This window comes from Fulmarus glacialis, unplaced genomic scaffold (assembly GCF_000690835.1).
Source record: "Fulmarus glacialis isolate BGI_N327 unplaced genomic scaffold, ASM69083v1 scaffold3517, whole genome shotgun sequence".
Taxonomy (NCBI): Eukaryota; Metazoa; Chordata; class Aves; order Procellariiformes; family Procellariidae; genus Fulmarus; species Fulmarus glacialis.
Genome location: NW_009222477.1, coordinates 209,824 through 234,051, shown reverse-complemented (window position 1 = coordinate 234,051; position 24,228 = coordinate 209,824). Strand labels below are relative to the sequence as shown.

Below are 24,228 nucleotides of genomic sequence, written 5' to 3'. Positions count from 1 at the left end.
GGATCCTTTTGTCATAGGAGTTAAGTTTGCATTTCAAAGCTGAGAGAGTGAGATGATTTAGAAGTGATTTGCTCGCATGTTGTGAGGAAAGGACTTACGTTTTTTTATCTTGGTGTCCATGCAGGCTTAGTTTAATCTGAAGGTATTCAGTCATGGCTTATTCATGAATAAGAGTAGTTAAGTTTTAAGAACGCAGTTGTGTATGTTCATGAAAGGACAGTGTAAAATAAAATACAGGTTCTACTTTTTAAATCATAGTAAGATTACTGGAAAATGAACAAGGCTGCCTAAAGGCATTTTAGGTGTTGTTCCAGTGTAGAGTCCTGCTAAGACAGCACTGCAGGACATAAAGAGACTAAAAAGAGGTCATTCAGTGTGATAGCCGTCTCTTAATTTTGACTTGAATTCACTAGGCTAGCCAGCTCTGGCACTGTTTCATGGCTACTGAGTGTATTTCAGAAGACCCATAGGGGCTGTAAAATCTCTTGCAAGCAAAACCAGCATTTTAGCAATGAAAATGTGCCAGCACTGTTATGCTTGCAGTGTACTTTCTTGACAATACTCAGCTAAATACATATTGTGTATTTGGATGCACGTTGTTGTATGGTTGCTTATTTTTAAAATATGAATTGCTCAAAAATATTTAAGGTAACATCCTAGTTCCTTTGAAGTGACAAAATCTGTTTGATTTCACTGGGGTGGAAGTGTGTTCCTCACACTTAAGATTGTTTCAAAGCCACGCTACCAAATCTTTCTATATAATCTATTCTACTGAAAGTGGTTGTTTTTAATTAACATTTCCTGATTTTAGTACCATGCTATTCTTTTAAGTTATACAAAATTTCACACTGCATCGCAACAAATAACTTGTGTTACGCAAAGTCTTTAGTTACTAATAGATAATGTGCTGTAGCTGAAAGCAAGATGCTTTCCCTTCTGAGTGAAAACTTTGTAAGAGTTTTGGGAGGCAAAAACAGTGCTTCGGAGGCTATTGTAATTTTTTTCCCATTCCCTGGACAGAGTGCAGGACGTTGTTGCACTCCCTACAGCAGCCGCTGCTGCAGAATTCTCTTTGTCATTGCCCAGCTGAGACATTGACCTTGTCCCACCCGTTGTAGGGCACTTTCCGTGAGGCTTACACTCCAAGGGTGTGAAAAATGCTTAGATCGTAGTGCTGCATGTAGCAATACTTGAAGTTTAGAAACCTAGTCTTTGGTTACTGTTAAAAAATAGCCAGGGTAGCAGTGTGAGGTGGTCCTCATCAGGGAAGCCGTCGAGATTGCTTGGAGGGCTTGCGTAAGGGACTGCACCCAGCACAGCCCAGCTGCCTACTGCTGCGCTCTGGAAAGCATGAATGCTTTGACCTTAATACTAAGGCGAAGTGATCATGGCAAGCCTTTGTTTAAACAGTGCTAAAATGATCAAGGGAATGATGAAGAGCCTCAAAGAAATATTGGCCCTTTCCCATAATTTATATTTTCAGATGCTAAAACTAGTTGTTGAGCAAATGTAAGGTATCTATTTTAAGATACTGCATGTCAATATCTGACTACAGATGGCTCCATGAATCATAGTTGGAAGAAGGAAAATGTTAGACACTAAGACATTGTTGCTAAGAGATTTTTGTACACAGTATGCTAACATGTGCTGGCAAATTTGGGAACAGTAGCAGCAGCATGCTTTTGGAGAAAAAAATTTCAGTGGTGAAGAAACTGTCTTCAAAGGACTATTTAAAGGATAGTAACATTATTGTGCTTTGTTGTATCAAGAACTGATGAAGATGAAATTGTCTTTCAAGCAGATAACATACAGAAAACATCCAAAAGGTAAAGCTAATCCTGCTGTCCGATGAAATAGAAAGTGGAGACTAGAAGGAAAAAGAATAAAAAATATACTTTGGGGTTTAAATTAAGTTTCAAGAAGATTAAAGGTGATGGTTGCTGATATTTTTGCCATCTACTGGACATCAAATATATTAATATACAAAGTTAGTTCCTTTCAAAATGCATAATATTAAGCATGTATTACATTATATAATTAAAATTGTTAAGAAGTACTTTCTCTCCAGGAAAGAAGCATGTATGAAAATGCTGAGTATGATTTTTTTACTTGTATTCTTTCATAACATTACTATAGAGTAATTTAGGAAAATTGCCAGCATTTTATTGTCCTGGTAGAGAATGTGGGTTATTTCTGCACTTAATATAAATCTTTACTGACTATTATTTAAAGAAAAAAATACTAAATTTTACTGCTTTTCTTTATTCTGTGTGTATCGTATCCCTCTTATTTCAGTGAGTTTTACTGAAACTTGGAAATGTTATACCTGGAAAAAAGCTTCAAATTGATAAAATTAATTTTATCAATTAATTTTACTTTATCAAATAAAACCTTTCAGTTCTGATATATTTTCAACAAAAACATTATTATCTTCTTATATGTACAAAATATTATGCAACTATAAACTTCTCAAAATAGTAATTTGCTTCCGACATATTTCTAATTAGATGTATTATATCTCAACTTCAAAACGGATTACTTTTAAATAATGTGTGTCTCCATAATTTAAACATATGTATCTTTTTGAGGTCGTGTTTCATGTCATCCATATTATATGTATTCAGGAGCGCTGTTAGAAAAAGAGAGTGAATTAGTGATATTAATAGTATATTAATCAAGCATTTGGTTTTATTTTATAATGAGGTGAACTAAGAAGCTTCTGCTAGTTTTATTCTACAATGGTGTAGCCTCAAAGACAAAAATCAACTGTAATCCATACAACTACAAGATGTGGGATGACACTTTGCCCTTTGATTTTGGAAAGTATAATACAGTATTCATGAGTATTCAGCATTTCTATTTTAGATTATATAGTTATTGTAACTGTATAGATTTTTCCAGCTGGTTCAGAAAAAAACCCCATTTTGTTGTATTTATTGAATTCTTAAGGTCTTCTCTAATTGAAAAAACCTGAAGTCTGTGTTGTGATTTGAGCTCAGAACAATACTTGTCAAACTGTCACACTTTGCTAAGGTATTACAAAAGAATGGATTTCCAAAGGAAATTGAATTCTAGATATGTTCTTGTATTTATTGAATAAATAGACATACCTTCATGTACAAGCTCTCTGAAATTGCGTAAGAAACCAATAGTGTTTGATCAGTACATTTTTCTCCCACACCTATGGAAATGAAATTTGGAACGCAGATTGCTTCTTGCTTTTCCAAACCGAACTCCATCTGTACCACTGAAGAGAGTTTTAAAATCTACATGCTGCTCATATATGAGAGCAACGAATGCATATCGATTTAAGATTTTTTTTCAGTCTGCAGAGCATGCTGCATGATTTTGTGTCACTTATTTATAAGGGATGGAACCTCATGGTGCTTTGTGCTGCACCGGCATGCACAGGCATACATGAGAGCAGGGTCGTTGCAATTAACAACCTAAATATAACCTTCTAATGTCCTTGTGGGTGACTACTGCATACTTGATGGTACACTGTGACAAACTTCAAGGTGGCTTTAGACTCCAAAAAGCCTTTACCTCTTTGTTTTATTAGGGTGAGCTTTTCTTTTGAGAGGACACAATAGAAATAAGTTGAACTACATTGTCTTTTCATTGCCCCACAGTAAGCACCATTAGATCTTCACATCAAATTAAAAAGGTTTCTGTCTCCAAAGGTTGTGATTATAACGGAACGGTTTAGAGATTGCCTTGCTGTTGGATCATCACCTCTTTCTTGGTATTGCAGCTATTGGGTGAATTGTTGATATGATTTTTCTCTGGAAAGATAGGCTTATTAAAAATGGTAACGTTTCTTATATTTTTAATATTAAGAAAACATATCCTAATTATGACATATGGAAGAGCTTTTCAGGTGGTCTTTTCATTAAGGAAGTGATCCCAACCATTCCTCCTAAAACCACTTGTGTTTATTTCTCACAAGCCTCTGCTGATTGTGAATCCTATTGTGTAATGGCTGTGACTGCTTGAATGGTGTTTCTTCATTGTTAAAATAATATAGTCCTTAGTGGTACAGTAAATAATTTATGATTTTGTAAGTCAATGATATAAGTGGAAGGCAATTTCTGGAGAGTCTTATAGTTACAGTCTCATTCACAGGGTTGTATCACCTCTTCCTTCCAGTTCCACCGGAAGATTGGAACACGTAGGGTAGATGTACCTCAGAGTATCCTGTATGTCCATCGGCGTTTCTGCTTCTTGGCTGAGACTGAGCAAAGTCAAGACTGAAGTTGCATTTTGTCCTGGGATAGAGCTATCTCCTTTAATGTATAGTGCCATACCTGAACTCATTGCAATTTCAAACTTTCTTGAAAGACCATCATTTAGTGAGCACTGCTGGGTAGCAGAGACAATAGAAGGGTGAAACATCAGCCCTGAAAGAAAGAATAATGAAATGTACTTTCATCAGGAAAGTGAAATTGTCTGGAAGAGGAGAGAAGGGGGAGAAAAAGGCGGTATGGAGTGCCGACTGTTTTATCATGAAGTGCTTATTGTGAATTGCAGATACAACTGTGCAGCCCAAACAGCTTCCTCCGCTCTCCATTTAGGAAGAGCATTTTAAAGCTTTATGTCTCGCCTGTCTAAAATTTAAGCATGTGCAGAGGAAGTGCAGCAGCCTTGATTGAGAGTGAAACATAAATGAACTGAGAGATGCCCTCCTCACTCCCATGTAGAAAGTTTGTCAAAGTTCGTTGGCTGGATTTAAGAGGGGACAACTTCAATTTCTGTCTTTTTTGTATTGTTTTTTATTGTGTGGAGCAGTTTGTTCCAAAGAACGATAATGTAATATTAGTTTTGGTGCTTGCCTTTCAGGGACTAACGTATAAAGCTCTAGAATTGTATTTGCTAACAGGCTACAAAGATCTTGCTCTAATTTAATATAACCTCTACTTGTGATACATTTCAAGAGCGGAAAAAATCAATTGTGAAAGGTTAGTGACAGGTAAAGTGTATATATAATTTCCAGTTTCCCGAAAGGAACAAAACACTGCATTAATCACAATCAAAAAAATCTAAATACTTGAATGTAAGTAATTGATATATTGACAACTGCATTTATGAGGCTGAAAAGAGAGACGTTGGTGAGTCAGTGCTGCTACTTATACCTGGTCCAGAGTCTGAAAACATTATGAAACTCTGTCGCACTGAAACCTGTAACTGGACATCTGTCAGGTTTCACTCTTTACAGAAGGTAGTCTTATTTGCCATCATTTAAACTAAATTTCTTTGGGGAACAAGAACTAACCAGATGCGTCAAATGTTTGATTTCTGAATTGACTTCTGAAAGCCAACTTAAAAGCTGCCTGTATCCAGAGGGAACGTTTCTGACTGTAAATACCAGAAAACCTCAGGATGGGAATAATGGTATGCCAGGAGAAAGAAATACCCTCCTAAAGGTGCTTCACCAGTTACAGTCTTTCATTCCTCGCCCAGTGCCCTATGCTGGAGTAGCAATCGTGGGGTGCCCCCATCTCCTGCCTGCTCCCCCCCAGTCACAGCTACTTCATTCAAGTCTCTACTTCACTGAGCTGTCACTTAGTTACGATCCATAGCAACTAGCCAAGTGTCAATTAAACTCCTTCCCTTCTTCACTAAATTGGTGGAGAGCATCTGGCATTGCCTGGCATGGCAAATAGTAAGCCACTGTAACCAGTTGCATCATTTGAAAGAAACATCTGTCTGTGAGACAGTAAGTGAGACGATGGGGTGACGGTAACAAGCTTTACTTCTACCAAGGCAGAGCAAATATCCATATAAACACACAGCTTCTGGTCACGCTCTGCATTACGGACCCTGACAGTGACAACCAGCTCCTGTCTCCGCTCAGCTACCTTGCCCAGAGGGTCGTTAACCCCACGGCTTGGTGCTTCACAACCCTCTGAGTGTGTCTCAGCTGTGACCTGTTTCAGTGACTCCTTTAACACTTTGTTACGATGACATTATGAAGACAGAGTATCGTGGAAATAGGAGGCGATACCGCCAGTCTAGCTGCATGGGTTTACCTTACTTTCTTTTGATTTTGTATGAGTTACCTCCTATTAAGATAGTCTTCCTGCTTAGCTGTACTTTCTGCTCACTTCCCGCTTGTAAGCATATGTACTTATTCAGGTCAGTCATGTATGTTATCAAATGTAATTTGAATATAATTAGGAGCCTGTGTTAACACCCTTAGTGGGGTCAGTTTAACTTGGAGGAGAGGGAGCTGATAAATGATTCATTTTGGTTACTGTCATTCATATAAAATTGCCTTTAATGATGGTTAAAAAAACCCAAGAGAGTTTCTATTCTCTGTATTGTACAGTAGAATATGGCAGAGATCCCAACCAAATGTCAGTGCAGCACATAAAGATCCTGGTTTGGGTCTGAAAGCACTGTACTTGAACTACTTAGTCATGCTTTTCAGCTGGACTTGGATTGACACCGTGCTGTGATGCCGCAGGTGCAGTCTTTCTGATTCTGGAGCTGATGCAAAGTAAATACGCCCTTTAAAAATAGGGCAAAAAAATGCAGGTTTTAGTGGAAATTGTAGATTAGTGATTTTTTTTTTTTTTTTTTTTTAGATGACACATAAACAGGTTTTATCAGGTTTACAGAATAATGTGACCAAGGACATGCAGATTTTTGATGTAAGATAAGTGTCTTGTCTGTGGCAAAAGGACAAAATGAAAGGACATTTGCTGCAGGAATGAAAGAACCTGAATTATAGCAAGGCTGCTGTATATGCAGTTTTTAAAAAGCTGCAATTTTTGAAGCTTCAGCATAACAGAGTCTGTAGATAGCCTCTAGTGGTAAAGTGCTATCTCCAGCCTTTCATGGTAATATTTCATGTCTGTAAACATGCATGTGATGCATTTTGATGAATGGAATCCAGTTCCTACTGGAAAAAAACTTTCACTGTAGTTTTGCTGGCTGTGCTATTTTTTCACTGCCAAGAAGAGATGTCTTGTGATCGGAAAAAAAAACCAAAACACCCAAACAAAACCTTTCCTGCCATAACCTCTCAATTAGAAATCTAGCACTTCACTACAGAACGTCCTGAAAAGCAAAATATGGCTATTTGAAAACATGTAAATTCTGAAGCATATTTTCTGCAAAGATACTACATGAGTATTTTTTTTTTCTGAAATACAAAGAAATTTAGTACATTTATAGAACTTCAGTAGGGTTCTGATTTAGTTTTCATCTTAATCAAGGGGAGACTTTACACCACCTTAATTTGGTTCAAGTCTGGATCTTGTGAAGACCATTCACTTGCCCTAATGCATTCATCCTTATGGTTTTATTTGAACACACTATAACTTTGGTTCAAGATAAATTTTGATGGAAAAGAGGCTGTGATTGCTGTGCTTTGTAGTTTGCAACTGTAAAAGTTGAATGAGAATAATTTTGTATCTTTCAGATTTTTCTCTGATTTCACTTTCTCCCACACTCTTTACCCATCAGATTCAAGTGAAGTACATTGATGTTATGCCAAGAAATATTTGTACTTTTTTACTTTTTCTTGCTTTCTTTAGATCTTAACATATTTTTCCTTCATTTTTGCTGTTAGAATTTTACATACCGTTTTTAGCGAATTGAAGTAAATGAAATTGAGAGAAATTATACCTTGAGTTGCTGAATCTAGTGCTTGATTCACAAGCAAGTACAGGAACAATGCTCTGTCAAGCTGTCTCTTAGCTATCTGGCAGTATCTTTTTTCAAGTAATAAAACGTGTTTATCACTTGAACAACATGTTTATACTTGAGTTTTAAAATGTACTCTGTATCAAAAATTCTTTCATTTGAGTAACATGGCTGCTGTCTAGCAAGCTGCCTGGTGAATTCTCTGTTTGAATTTTCCATGCTAATTAGGGGTAATGTTCAAGAGAGGTATTATTGCTTGCTTGTAATGTAAAGAAACCCCCTGATCTACACACAAATGGTGCTTTTATGAACCTGAACCAAGCCAGGCTGCAGAACGTGAAGTATTTGTACAGCTCCGCTGTTACTTTGATAGTACTGTTTGCCAGGGAGAATCATGAGTTACACTTTAGAAGCTGTACAGAGGAGGCTGGGGGCCAGATTCTATTATCCATGCTGAGAAGATGTTTATTTCAGGAGTAGTTCCTGGAATAAAGGTCATCTTACTAATGGTTAAAATAGTAATTTTCAGGTGGATAATTGCCTCTGTTGGTGATGAGGTGGTAGCGCACCAATCTACCTCTGTCTCTCACCTCCTTGATCTTCGCAGATATTACGGCATGCAGAAGTCTTATGACACATCTGAGAAGAAGCACACTTTATTTTTTCAACTGCCGTCTAAAAGCAGAAGTGGGATTGAATTGAACCCGTATTATTAATTCATAGTAATGCATTTTGCTCCCAAGAATCCATCAACATTTGACGTAACACAACTGAGAAGTACCCAAAGCAAAGCATTTAATTACTGTTAATATTGTAATGAGAAAATAATTACATGATTATCACTAGTAAGTGTGGTGATATTATATGCGGGTTAATTATTTAAAGGACAAAAATTATTATACTGCACATGCCATGCTTATGGCTGCATACTGAGGATTATTTTAAAACACAAGTATATGCATATTAACTGCTAGGTGCTATACAAATGTGGAACAGGATTTCTGCCATGAAATAGATACACTTGAAATGAAAAGAAAGCATAATTACTCTATTTAGCCTTTATGCTGGATAGACATTTTTAATGAAACAAGAAACAATTTGCCAAGAAAAAAAGAACCTGAAAAGCATTAAAAAAAAAAAAAATTAGGGGAAGGCCTGGATTCAGGGCATAAATATGATAAATGCTATATTCAGTTGTTTGTTTTAAACTTTGTTTGGTAATCTAAAAGATTTATTCTGATACTGTATTATACTTAAAATATAGTAATTTCTTTAAAGTCTTGCTTGTACCTTACTAGCCAGTTGACTTTACAACCTAAACTAAATCAGTCTGTCTCTCTATAGACCAACTATTGCTTGCTTAGGACCAAAAGCTAAATCGGAGATTACTTTGCTGTGTTTGAAACCATTTGTTTAAATCTGGGTCCTTCCACAAAGATTTCCAGGGCTGTGTACAGAAGAGGATTCATGAGTAATGGCTTGAAGCATAAGGACTAATACAATGGGAGTCTCGGGTCTACAGAAAGGCCTTAAAATGAAGTCACCAGGCGGACTGTAGAGGAGAGAAGAGAGTGTGATTATCTGACTTTCCACAATTCCGTCTAGTTTTATTTAGGAGTGTTGCAGTGAGCTCTCTTTTTCTAAGGCAGTGCACCCATGCCTGTAGCAAATATTCTTCCTAGTACTGCATTTCAATGAGACTTGTTCCAGTGTTGCAGTAGGATGTATGGTAAGTCCACTCCAAGCCCTACATGAGATGCGCTAATGGCAGAAGGAGGCATCGTGTAAATAATTGATGCTGAATGAAAAGTGCAGAAAATATGTGTAATTATTTTATTTTTAGGTGAAATGGATGTAATGGTCATGACTTATGATTTACGCCTGCTCTGAGTCTGCCCTTTAAAGCAGATATGGAAACTCTTAAATACATAATAGTCAAGATTTTCTGTCTGTAGTTTGTTGCTTGTGTGTAAAGTCTTCGTTTTTGAGGGTTTCCATATTAGTTTGTCTTGGTTGCTAGTAAATAAAATTGTCCATTCAATTTACTGTGGCAAGTGCAGAAGTAAGGTCTTATGCTTGTTACATGAAGAGATATTACTCACGTTAACTGTCCTTCGTACACCTCCCTAAGACCATTTCAGCACTTTAGTCTTCCTTTGCATTATTCTTCATCCCTGAGATTTGTGGAGTGGTACAAACCAGAAGATAATCTTTCTTGGTCATCAGCTCAGAAATTTCCCTGAGTTTTCAATCATTTCTTGTGACTGACAGTAGCCCTATATCCAGGGGAGTCCTTAAGTAAGTTTTTTTTAAATATTTTTTTTTGGCTTGCACCTTGTATATGCAGAAACTTCCATGAGAAATGTGAGCCCAGCTTATTTCTTTTGCCTACATCAGGAAAGCCACGGTGCCATTAGGAGAACAGCATCTGTCATAATGTAAAGCTGCAAAATGGAGCCGGAAAAAGCAATTGCTCAATATTCAGGGCAAAAATAGGAGAAGAAGAAGAAGGGAGGAGACAGCAATGGCATAACCAAATCACTTTCCTTGTATCCAGTGGAGTTGTTTCTCTTTTAAAGTCCATTTAGATGAGAATTTGGAATAGATAGTTACACATCTGTGTTCGACAACCAGGAAATAAATGAAAAAGAAAATTATTCTTTTAGAACTGTATTTGTTAAAACGCTTTAAATTCTATACATATGCATAAGCTTTTCCAGTTCCTCTTTTTTAAGTCTTTTTTGGTGTCTAAGTGGTACCTGAATACTTGTAGTTCTTGGTACTTCTTCCCTGGTTTTCCCACGTACATTGCATTGTAGTCTCTGTTTTCATTGTTCAGGTAAGGAGCGAGGCAGGAGCAATTAAAGGGAAATAATATCTTAAATGTGTCTCTCCGAGCCTGCTCCTGTAGCATTCTCCACACATCAGTACAGCTCCCAGAGCTTTGGGGATGGTGTGTTTAATGTTCACTGCTGGTTTTGACTGCCACAACATGAAAAGCCACAGCTCTTCTAGCAGTCTCCTGAGACACCCACGATCACAGCGTTCTTAGTAAATGGGAAACTGGGGGACTGGCAGTGCTGCTTACAAACAGATTAAGATATCGTTTCTCAACGTTGTTTCAGAAATGTATTGCGTGTAGTAGTTGCAGAATAGACGTAATAAACAGTTACTCCGCTTTGTGAAATGAAAATATATTTGTATGATGTTTGTCAGTAATGTAAAGTGCATACTTAATAAGTTATGGCAATATATTAATTGTAACTATTTTACAATCCTTTAGGTGGCTATAATAGCGGGAAATTTTGAGCTCGCTGAATATATCAAGAATCACAGGGAAGCTGATATTGGTAAGCAAAATATTTACAGACACTGAAAATAAGTTATACATGTTTAAACCGAGATTTTGCAAAGTTGTTAAATCTGATTCTATGTGAGATATGACTACAGGGCTGATGACAGTATCATTTCAGGGAGATTTTAAAAGTAACTTTTCTTTAAAAAATGAAGAGGGGGAAAAAGCTGAAATGTTTTCAAAATATGCTCTGAAAATGAAAATTTGATAAGTAATGCGAAAGAATGGTAGATGCTTTATTAATATACAGTAGCCAGTTTGTAACAGAGTAAATACACATCCACATACGTGGCCAAATTGGCTCTTGCAGGCTGTTTTGGCATCAGCCTAGAGCAGTTCTGAAGTAGGAATAATTGGTCAAAGAAGAGAAAGAAAGATGCTTCTTTGCAATTAAATAAATATATGGCTGAAACTATTATCCATATCCATAAAACCATTTTCTCTCACTGAGTTTGGTGTGTGGCACTGGATGAAGGCTAGCGACAGGCGTTAAGGGCCCTTGACAAAAAACCTTAGGGCTTTTTAAAGATCTTTTTTACATAGAGATTTACATACATTTTATGCCATTAAAATAAAAACCAGTTTGATAAAAGGGATTTCTAATACAGTTTAATTAAAATGAATTAAAATGCTTTAATTCAAGTTAATTAAAGTTCCACAGAAACATCCTGAAGTTGAATGAAAAAAGGCATTCCTTTTGAAGCGGGAGGGTCTGTATAGTCGCCTGCACTGGTTTAACTCAGTGATGCAAATCTATGACTTGTAGTATTTAATTTATGTGGAAAACTAGGCCAGCTCACATGAAACTTAGGACTGTGAAAGAATTGCTCTGGATTAAGGTCTCCTTTCCATTTCCCTTGCTGGTTGCATATGATCTGCAGGGGTATAGTTAAAAATTCTGTGCGGTAATGTGAATTCTGGTAGCACTGCGATACTTTAAACTCTTTGCAATATCCATTGAGAAAACTGAGGATACATTGCGTAAAAGTTTTGTATAGAAGTCATAACTTCTGCATAAAAGTTCGTCGTGAGTTTGGAATTTGGAAGGTTTTTACGTGAGAAAGTGGGATAGTTCCTTTCCATGTAAGAAGACTTCGTCATTCTATATTTATAAACAATCTGATGTAAAAAATGAACTAAAAATGAACCCGTTATTCCTAATAGGGTGAGCATCTTATTGTTGTTTATATATATATATGGCTAATGGTTTTATAACTTCATGAAGATGTTGAAATGAAAGGAAATGGTTGTTTAGATTCAAATGTTCCCTGTTTTTCTGCCATGTTAGTTCTTGATATTTTGGCTTGCATGTACAGTCAGTGCAGAACAAGTACTGCATAAAGACAATACACAGTATTACGTTTTATGTTTCTCTAAAGGGATTTTGTTCTCTTAAAAATAGTTGTGTACAATAAAAGAAAAAAAACTAGTAAAGGAATGACTTGCTAGTATTAATTGTGCATACGCTTACAGTATAAGTAACTGTAAAGTAAAAGTAACACAGTACACTTACAAACAGTAGCCTCTAAACTGGTTTGCGTGAAACCACATTGATATTAATGTCATCATTTTTTGGACTTACCAGTTCTGCACTACTTTTCCTTTTCCCCGACGAGTGCAGGTTCCAAGTTATGTCAATATGTGGGAGAAATTGGAATGTAGTTATGAAGTAGATGGATGAGACTCAGTCCAGGAAACAAGTGATAGCCATGTGGCTGGGGCTTTAGGCAGAACTTATTATTGCTGACTAAACACTTTCTGTAGGATTTGGTGATTTCCAGAAAAATGCTTAGAAAATATATTCTGTGGGAAGATTCTCTAAATTTTCCTGATGCCTTCACTTTTCCACTGAAAGACAGAAAAACTGATGCTTCCATGATTCACTTGTGTTTTTGCAAGATGGTGGTGGATTGTGCGTAACTATTTAAATTAGTAGATTTGTCTTAAAGAATAAGCATTACGTTATGTTGTTTCCTCCCAACTAATTTAATTTAGCTGGACATCTGTTCCTTAAGATTTATTACTTTAAAAAAAAAAAAGTGAAGTCATCGAAATGTCTATTTCTGGAATGTCTCCCAGTTTAAAAAAAATTAATAAATCAAAGAACAATATTCTGAGCAGAAAACCTGAGAGCTAGTATGATGATGAACATGCAGAATAATGTCAGCATTTAAACTTCAGCAAGTTGGCTTTTCTTTATCTTACCTGTCTGGTTATCCGCTATATTCATATAGTTTTGGATGTATTCCAACATATGTCATTTGAGTAATGATATATATTGAGCCCAGAGGCAACAGAGTGGGAAGGAATAGCAAAGAGCTTGAGAAGTATCCTCATGAAGAAAAGGACAGATCATACTATGAAGTCTCTTGAGAAACATTTTATCTTTCATCCCTCAGAAAGTGTATTTTTGGTTAGATATTGAATTTTGATATTGAACCAGTTCATTAAACCTTGTTGTTATTATTTTAGGCTCATTTAATAATTGCAATTACTTCATATTTTGTAATTATTTTAGACTCATTTAATAATTAATCAGTTACAAATGTGGAAAATTCTTTGGAATATGTGCAGCTTCGGGTGGGTCTCTTTTTTTCTGTGGAGGTTTAAGCTGGTAGATGATGAGCTGTTCAATCATTTAATAGTAAGCTTGTCAATGATATTCATGATTATTTGCAATAGCATTCATTGGAAGAAGGGGTTGGTGATGCATTGGAAAAAACTCCACATTGCTCTTGGAAGATTTCTGGCTTAATCTTTGAACTTCTAATGATCTTCGTACATAGTATCTTTAGCTATAGATACTTTTAAATGCAAGCCTAATACACAGCTGAGTAATATAAGTGGCAATACCATTTTTTTCCAAAAAGAATCTACCTACTTTCCTGGGTATGTCATCTTAAGGATGGGAAAATTTTAATTGGTGGTAGTGATTGGAAGTTGGACCTAACATAGTAGTTTCAAGAGCAGTTTTTTGCCTGGTGACAGAAACAAGTTTTTACATCTTTCAAACTGAAGTATCTGAAATATGAAAAATAATATTTGCTTGAAAACTCTAATCTTACATAGTGAGGAACTACACTATCCATGTCCATCTGTTTTGACATGTGCTAATTAACATTATTCTTAGATAATTTTGTTGTCCCAAACTATTGCAGTAGGAAGTCACTTGTACTTTCAACGCAGAAGGTATTATGTGGGTGTCTTCCAGTTTGTCAGTAGTCACAAAGCTGTTTCAAGTAATGTTGCCAAAACTGCAATTATAAGGATCTAACGGCAGTAATGTGGTGCTTATGATTCATGGTCCTGTGCCACGCGTTGCGGTGAATGAGCTGCTTTGTTCAGTGGCGGAGATCATAGCTCAACCTTTCCGCAGAAGGAGGGTATCACTGCCCGTGGAGTAAAGAGGTGAGTCTGCAGTGTGCCGGCAGCAAAAGCACTACATCTCAATGCACTGGTCTACAGGAGCTCCACATGAATAAATATATATGGTTAAGTGCTGGGTATATCCCTTATTGTCTATTCCACCTTTGCCTGCTAATTGTATTTCATTGGCAGGCTTACGATGCACCCCCTTCCTCCCTATACTCTGCTTGTAGAAGGGCTGACCTCCCAAGCCGTACGTGAAGTCTGGGATTATTCAGTTTAGAAGAGGCTGAATTGCATGTCTTAAAGGGAGTAAAGGGAGTCTTTTTTTCGTCCTTTTCTTTTCTTTTTTTCTTGGCCTGGATCTGTGCCAGATTGTAATGTTAAGACTATCCCTATTGTTGAAGATGATGGAGAAGCAGCTCAGGTGGAGAATGACCAGGGTATCCTCTAGCAGTAGAAAATTCTAATTTACAGCAGAACTACTAAATCTTTGTTCTACAGATCAGATCCCACTGAGATGGTTCTTCCTTTTTCTTTTTATTTAATTATAAAGCACTTAATATTAGACAAGTGTGTTGAAATGCTGAAAAACTAGGCATATATAAAATAAGCTGCTTTGCAATAATCGTAAGACTTCACACTGTTCTGTAAAAAGAAGAAAATGTGAAAATATCTATTTTAGACCCAAAAAAGGCAAAAATAATGACCCGTGTTACTGGAGTAATGTGACATCTGACTCTAAGAGAGGGATGCTCGTCTAAGGAGTGTAGTGTCTGGGTATCTCATTCAGATCTTGCCAGATAAAGGCATCTACTTAGGGCCAACGTGAGCATCCATGTTTAATCAGAGAGACAAAGTCTGTTTCCCTTTTATAGAAGCAAAATGGATTAAAGTTTGTATCCAAGACAGAAGATGTAGGTGCCATTGGCAACCTGATTAAGCTGAGGAGTTCCTACCTAGTTAGTCATCTGAAAAAAAGAAAGAGGAGATTTTGCCAGTAAGGTTTCTCAACTATGTAAAATTGTGCTATAGAGGCCTTTCAGTTGACTAAGCTGGGTGTGTTTCAAGATAGATAAGGTCATTTAGGGTTTCAAAACCATCAGGAGAGGTCAGAGCTGATAGATGTACTCTGAGACAGCTCTGAGCAGCAGCACTTTGGTTGAAGAGCGTGTACCACAACGGTCCCACCTACCTATCTCCACGTTGTTTCTTCAGCCCGGAGAAAGCCTGATTTCTCTGACATCCTCATTCTGGGTGGGTGCAGCTCTCTGTCTCTTGGATAATTTCACAGAGGAAGCTCATGATGAAATGAGAGGCGATCCATGGAAGGGGGAGACCTGGAATCCAAACCCGCTGACTGTTCTTGTGACTGATCTACAGTTCGTAAATGTTCAGGCAAGGTTGCACTTAAAGCAGTTATATTCCTTTTTGGCTGCAAGCCCTTGTGTCTCCCAGCAAACTGGAGTTTTGTAGGAACTGCTTCCGCCTCGCCACGATAACAGCATAAAAATCTGTTAGTTATTCCGTCCTATTAAAAAAATTTGACCTTTTCCTCTGAAAGTTCAAAACTGTGTGGGTTCTCTCACACATGCTCTCCCTTCTTCTCTCAGCAAGTCGCTTCTTCCTTACCGTGCTCCTTTTCCCACCATCAATTTCCAATTAATATTTCCATCTCAGGTAGTACATTAAGTGCCTGGGTGACCAGTTTGCTGAAACCGTGGCATGAAAAGTGTTTAACATGGATAACTATTTTCTTGACTTGGTGCTGCCATTTTCAGAAACAAACTCAGAAAAAAAGCCATGCAAATGATTTGTGTGGCTTAGTACAATAAAAGACACCTTGCTGTCGTTAACAGAGGAAGTTCATGTTAGTCTTATTTCAGACAGGGATGATGCAGTTTTGCAAGAATACATCATACATAAAAGATAAAGGATTCAGAGGAGAGGAAAAAAGGATATCAGTAAAGGATTAAAAACAAGATCCAGGTTTAATTGTATTTATTTCTTTTACGAGGCTCTAAACATCACAGAATCCCTTTTGTTTTCTTGACAGATGTTTGAAAGATGAATGAAAATTGCTGTATCATTTAAAAAGTAGTCCTATTTGAAACAAATTAAAATAATATTTTTCATAAAGCAAGAAAACCTATTACCATAAGGTACTTAGAAACTTGTTTTACAAGCAGTATGAAATACCTAGTATAGCTTCTCAGATTATTTCAATTCATTATGCCCCCAAATTAGTTTTTTGAGGAATAATAACAACCTTAAAGCAGCTTATTTTAATTATCACTTATTTTGAAAAGTCTTTGGAATCCAGAAGTATCTTGCAGCTCAGTGACTATTCCATCTTCTCTTCTGCTTTGAGAAAGACATTACATATACTCCTGACGTGCAGCACAGCACTTACACATCATTAAAATAATAATAATAATGTCCTTTTTAAACTTCTTTTTTTTTAAACTAGCTATAGCACATTTATAATTTATTTAACTTTATGCATTTATTTACTGCAAACTAAGAGAAAGTAGTGGATTAAAAGATGCGATGAATGGAAAAGTTAATCCCTGATTGTTTTCATCCAGCCTGCAGCTGTCTGTGAGTAAATGAGCACAGCAGATTTAGGAAGCATTTGCTATACAGAATTTACTATGGCTTCTATAGGACAGAGGTACAAAACCCAATCACATATGTAAGAATATTGAAGCTTTCATTAGATACAGTTATGCAGATATTAAGTATGTTGCAAGCTGATAATCCTTTGACTTGGATAACCTATTTTTAAATCTCTCTTTTGCCTTGGTTCTTTGTGATGAGATGAATGTTCAGATGGATTAAATGACATGGGTTGTTCTTCTTCAAGTGAACAAGGTTTGTTTTATATTGTACATCTTGTCCTTTAGCAGCTCTGAAGCTAGAAGCAGTAGGATTCTTTTGTTTTATTTTTGTTTGCTTTTTGCTTTAGAAAAATGAAACACATTGAGCTGGTGTGCGAGTTTTTGGTAGTTGATTAGCAGACTAACTAATACTTGGATACTGTTGCTAGGCTTCAAGTCAGGGTTCCTGTATTCCTCTATAATTATGCAGAGATATGTGTATGTGATGGTTTGTCTGTGCTTTCACATGGATTTTTTTTTTTTTTTTTTTTTTTTTAAATATTGAAAATCTGCTAATATGGTAGGCTTATCCTTTGAAATATACATATTCCACACTGGGCAATTGCTTTTAAATAAAACATTTTTCAAATATGAGTAAAAGTATTTATTTTTATTGGAATTGTGACTGTAAACATCTTAAGAAACATGCATTTTATTTTAGAATAGACAGAACAATCCTTCAAAACACAAGGATATTAGTTGGTTTGTGGTAAAATTGCTTTTCTAACCCATTTTCTTTAATTAAATCAGAGTGATTGAGGTCAGCAATCTTGGTTTTTTAGCTGCAAGTGTTTCTATTAAACACTAGCTGGCCCAATGAATATTCTGTTTGTTTACTTATATATTTTGGTTTGGGGAACCATTTAGTAATTTTGCTTTTCATAAATCAAATGCCTGCAGGATACTTCTCAAGTTAGGAGAAATCGTATTTAGAAAGATAAAAGCAGAAACAAGAAAAGGCAGTAAATCAAAAGACTTAAAAATCTACAAAACTGTCAGCAGCATGCAATGACTTGTTCTATTTTTATCGCATGTTACTTAATAGAAGCAAAAGGGACACAAGCCCGTATTATAGCCCTGTGTATTTGTCATTTCAATGTGAATAACATTAACCTGTTTCATATGCTAGCAGGCATTTTAATGTGGAAAAATGATGATGTTAGTATAATCAGGATGGCAAAGACACTGAGATCTTCATTGCACACAATTTAAATGCATATTGTTTGGTAGATTGTCATAATCCTATGTTCCCTTTTGCAGTTTCTTTCAAATACCTCTGCTAAATCAATAATTATTTCTCACATCCATAGAAAAAAACGCTTTACATTAATGACTTTTAAGCTGGGTTACAACCAAGCAAATATTGATTGGTATGAAATAAATCTATTGCTATTATTTATCTGTTTTTCTCCAAAGGGTTGCAAGGAATGGAATGTCATATGCTCAGTCTTGCTGTGTGGTAGCAAACAAATTGGAAAACTGGGAATTCTTATCTGTTAATGTAATTACATACTGAAATGTAGGACAGAGCTTGAAAAACTTACCGTAGTTTTCTTTTTCCCTTTGATCACAAGTATTTTTTTTCTCTGTGTGTGTATTAGTACAAAATTGTGCAGTAACTAGTTTTATTTCAAAGTTTAAACTTTATTTTTGGAGGTTGATTATTCTTGTTGGCCTTTGAAGTTCTGTGTATTCTGTGCATATAACATGGAACTGCACGCAGAGTAGCGCAAATTATGTAGTGCATGGTCATTGCCTGTGATTTCTTAGGCTTACTCTAAATTTTGAGCAGGAAAGTAAGGAGAGAACTGATGATATAAGTACAGTAGATTGCAAAATGATGTTTTGTAAACCAGTCTGTAGTGTCCTTGCCACCTACCAGGTAGGCAATGATTGCCACAGCTACTCCCGTTAGAGTTTATTTTACAGGCCGAACAAGAAGAACCTTGTAATTGAGCCAAAAATAAACTACTGGAGGAATCCCAGGCCATCTTCAGTGCCCTTGAGCTATTTTTTGGTCTCGGGCAAGAACTCGGTGGTCTGAGCAGTGGGTGCAGGTCACGCAGGGCTCGCTGGCTTATCCACGTCTTCTTCTTAGAGATGTTTGAGATACTTGGGAGGGTGGCAGAGGAAGGGGGGAAAAGAATGGGGAGAATTGGTAGGTGTTTGGGTCTTGCCCCAGTCTTCAGGCTCAGACCCAAACGGTTGGAAGTGTTTCCAGGGCCCCCAGCTCCCGCTTCCCCCAAATCTGGCTCCTAGCTAGCTCCTAGTCCGCTAGCTCCGCGTCAGGAGAAAAGCTTCTCACCTTCTCTGCTCTTTCTAGGCTGGGACCATTATACCCAGCAGTTGGGAATTGTGCTTTTTTTTGGTACTGTTCCTATCATCAGTGTGCTGTTTCATCAAGGAGCAGGGTCAAGTTACCTTTCCCAAGTCCTTAAAGAATACGCATGCCATAAGGCACGGTCTTTTCACTGGTATTGGCTTTTTTTGCTTTTGTTTTTTTTAATAGCTTTCACTGGCTTAACACCACTGAGGTAGTGTAGAGGGGAGTAAAATCAGAGGCCATGTACAGAACTAGTGCAAGTCGCTGAATTAAAAAAGGAAATAAAGCCATAAAGCATAATCAGTAGGAAAAATGATTCGAGCACACCTGGGATAGTTGCTCTGACTGGGGACAAAAATGGAATGTATTTTTGTATATCAAACAGGTTATCAAATGAATAAGATTAATTTAATGGTTTACAAAAAATAAAGTAATTGAGTGGATTGTACTATCAAAAATTCTGGTGAAATACATAAAAAGATAATGCCATTGAGCTAAATAGGCAGACCAAGGGTCATGTTACGAGTAGACAGCAATGTAAGTACCCCAGAACTCTCAAATGCTGAAATTTTGAACTAGTATTTCAGCCAAACTGGAACTTACGATAATGATTTTCGGTTACTCCCTGTGAGTGAAATTCACAGTGTTGTTCAGCCTGGCGGCCGGATCCTTCTAATCCCCCGTAGCTCCCCTTGGAGTCGCTGGAAATGGTCAGCACATGACCCATCCCTCGGGAGTCCGCTTTCCGATTCAGTCTTCCAGACAAGGTGCCTGATCCTGCACCAGGGTGTCTTCGGGGGACAAGGGCAGGTACTAGAATAAGTTAAGGAGTTGAATTAGGGTGAGGGGATGTAAAAAGAAAGTAGTACTTTTGAATTTATATGGGATCTGAAATTTGTTTGGTGATCTCCGATTCAATTTTATCGGTCATAGATCATAAAACTGGAAGAGGTTTATGTGATCATGCTGTCTGACCTTCTCCATAGTGCAGATTACAGAACTTATATGGACTAATTCCTGCTTGAACTGAATTATAACAAAAAAAACCATTTTGTCTTGTTAAAGACCTGCAGTAATATAAATGGGATTTGGAAAATTGTATCCTAGTCTTGCGATCTGATGTTTTTCAATCCATTTGTTAGTTGTTCTAGAGTTGATTACCCCTTCATTAAACAGACGTATCTTGTTTCTAATATCAGCTTGTCTGGCTGTAGCAACTGGACCCTCAGTATAGCTCAGTCTTCTCGACTCTACTGCCCACATTTCTCTTCTAAAGCCTCTCCTTTCTTAGCAACAAGGAGCTGATCTCAACTATTAGAGAGGAAAAACTCTGAGGAGCAGATGTAGGAGGTCTAAACTGACTATAAGAAACTACCATGGACTTTGTGGTTTTTATTTCTATTGCCGTTTGATCAGTATTATCTTAAACACCTTCCTGTTAACTTTTCTCAGGGTCCACTAAAATCCGTATCCCTAGACTTTCTATAATTGTGCTTTTTTTAAGAGCATATGCCCTTTGGAAGTATGTGATCAGTGCATTTCAATCATGATAGATATAGGTCTCTATGTAACAAAGAGGAGGGTTTGGATGGCAATACCAATATTAGGATATTAGAGGGCCTGCACCTAGTATGGTAAGGCAGGGAGCCTTCAGTGCAGATGTAAGATATGAGGCAGCCCAACAAGGGATAGTACATAGGAAAAATTGTTTGAAGTGTCTCACAGAGAATTCTGGTATTCCTGAAAAGTTAATGTATTTTCTTTAAATCGTTTTTCAACATGAGCCTCAAGAGCTCTCTAAGATTGTGTCAAACACTGTGTGGGATTTCAAACAGTGAAACAGTGAAGCCAGGTCAAAAATAGAGGTAGGACAAATGGAGAAATAGATGTGTGCAGAATCCCATGGCTTTCTATTTCTCCCATTTACAATGGTGAGAACACAGGAAAAAGAGATGAAAGAACATGAAATAAATGCTACAGTTAAAAAAAAAAAAAAAAGGGCAAAATGGAGATTGATAAGAATAGTCAGGAATGCTTTCTGAAGAAAATTCTTGTGTTTCTCAAAGTAAATACAGAGTTCGACTTAAAAAAAAAAAACAAAAACCCCCCAAAAAAAAGGGAGGGGAAGAAAAAAAAAAACCTCTCAATGTAATGTAGGTCCTTATGCTGAGCACTTCATCACAAGCCTTTTTATGCACCCAATAATTTCCTGTATGTAATTAGGCTACCAGTAGACTACAAAGTTAAGACTAATGGCACAAGGCTGGATTTGTAACTTCTGAATATGTGGATTTTTATGTGCCAGTGTGTATCTTAATCATTGCGTTATTGAAAGTAATTAGGTTCGATATAACTCCCATTTGAGGAAAGGAACATCTTCCATGGACTAATTGGATTTGGATGAGGATAGCCTTCCAAATACAGAAGCAACTTGGTTACATTGCCAATCGTATAAAACATGTATTTGTATGAATAAAAAACTTTGTATGAATATAAAACTAAGTATTTGCATGAGCTTAGTGACTGCAAGGATAATATTTTTCTTTTAGATCAGTTCAAATAACCTTTTTAAGTTGTGCTTTTCAGTAATAGCTAATATCCTCCATTTTGAACAGATTTATTACACTTCAGTGACTCCCTTACTTGGAACTCCTCTTTCTATTATGCTAAATTTATATTCATATCATTTTTAACAGCTAAACATATTGGTTTTCTTCCAAACTAGATTATTTATCAAAACTAAGTTGATGTTTTCCATTCAATATACAATGGCAATTTACCTTAAGAACCGAGGCTTCACTGAAAAAATTTGTTTTAATATCTTACGAATAATCTGATTTTTATAACAAGGTATTAATGTTGGGATTTTTGTGAAAATTGATCTGGTAATATGCAGTCTCTTTAAAAGGAAATAGTATCCTTGTAGAAGACCATTTGTTGTCAAATTATAGATGAGGCTTGATAAAGGGATAGGCTTTGAAGCATACTGCTTTGTAATGAGTGTAATATTTCACACTGTATTTCACACTCTTCGCGATATTTCACGCTGTTGCTGTTACTCCATTTATACCTCAATCTCCTGGGCTATGTCTGAGTTGACAGTCTTTCCCTTGGAGTTCAGGATAAGCTGTATCTTTCTGCAGTCAAGATTTTGTCACACTGTGGAAGATATCTTCAGAGTAAACACTTTCTGAGTATTTAAATGAGATCTCCTTAGGATCTTGGACAGAGTTCCCAGGAAGTCCAAGGCCATTGAAACTACTTGAACCTTTTCTGTCATTCCCTCTCTATTTTAGTGAGCTGGTGTTCGGAGATTTTTTTTTTTTTTTTTGCCCTTTTTGTTTCATTGCCAGATGTCCGCTTCATTGACAAAAAAACGTTTTAGATGATTTTTCTGTATTTTGCAGTTCTAAGGGCAGTTGAATCAGAAGGATGTCTTGTTTACTGGTTTCCATGGTTCTCTCCAATCGCAAGTGGTGGTCCTAAAGGATGTATATATTGTTTGTTACAGTAACTGTTTTCTGAGGAGATCAGAGAAATAAGATGGAGTTATCTGGCTTTGTGTGTTTTCAGGAATAGTTGAAAATGTAAATTATTTCTAAACGTAGTAATACAAGACAGAATTTATGGATGGCACATGTTGTTAAGGGATGACAATTTTAATATCTTCAATTTCCAAGTTAACCGATTAGACGAAGTTTTATTTACTAGCCTATCTAAACCTATTTTTGTATTTGGATGTAACTGTAGCTATAAATACTAATAAATAGTTATGCAATGAGCTTATTGTTTTGTACCTCTTTCTCTAGAGCATCTCTCTCTGCTCATTCCCTGATACATGGGCAGACATCTTCTGTCTGGACAGTTGCAGGTACCAAACTGGGCCGTGCACTCCAGTCTCCTACAGTCTGTCCAGGCAGTGTAGTTTACATGCCCTGCATAGCCTGGGAATCCTACCAGTGTGCAACAAGATTGTTTTCTCAGTGAATCTCTAGTCTGTTTTGATTTTTATTTTCTTTATCCTTTCTATGTGTGTCTTCATCATTTCATATGCAGGTTTTGAAGTCAAAAGACTATTTTCTGCTCCATTTTCTATGTAATGTTGCTGAAATAATTGTTCGGAATTTTTCATAAAAGACAGAATTATGATACCATCTTTATTCAGAGGAGGTTGCACAGTAAATATTATCCAGCAGAGTGGCTATAATTGGGTGAAATCCATGCTGAATGAAAACAACAAAAGATTTATTGAATTGAAGAGGCAGGAAGATTTACAGCATTAAGATTATATTATTTGTATGTCTGTAGGAGTATCTCTGGTTTTCTGAAATAATTATATATTTCTACTAACTCCAGTAGACTAGGACTTCAGTACCCTACTAAAGATAACATCTTAAAACTATCATCCTAGCTGTTTGGCTTTCAGAAATAAGGAAACTATGAAAATAAAATGCCCAGATTTTATTCCTCCTCCTAAAGTATTCTCTTACGAAAAAAACATTATTTGATAAATTTCCGTTCTCTATATATAATCTTTTGTATTATAGCATTTCCTACTTGGGAAACTGCCTCTTACATCTCTTTGGAACATCTGAAATAGCAAAATTTAACATAAATTGTGTGATGTATTTTCAGTTTTAAATGTGCCTGATCAAATCTATAATTTAACACAAATCAGTTATTTATCCTGAAGAAATTATTTGTTGCTCCTGAAAAAAGCCTTCCAAGTGCAGATGTTTGCTGCTTTGTCCTTTGAGTCTCTCTTTCCTTTATTTATTTTTTTTTTAACTAACCCCCAGCCACTAGTACTTCTAGCATTTCTGGGATTGCAGGCACCAAGGTACCTGTGTATCTTGACCTCAGGGATTTTAGCA

General features: G+C 36.5%; 1 protein-coding gene across 1 annotated transcript in view; it reads left to right on the top strand.

Annotated features, from left to right (window-relative positions):
- The window catches only part of LOC104079417 (SH3 and multiple ankyrin repeat domains protein 3-like), a gene marked incomplete at its 3' end in the record, with an annotated part of 174,546 nt that overhangs the window by 32,121 nt on the left and 118,197 nt on the right, over nucleotides 1-24,228 (top strand). Inside the window, exon 9 of the mRNA XM_009581451.1 lies at nucleotides 10,934-11,000. Within this exon, the coding sequence (XP_009579746.1) occupies nucleotides 10,934-11,000 (67 nt within the window). The remainder of the gene's footprint in view (nucleotides 1-10,933; nucleotides 11,001-24,228) is intronic.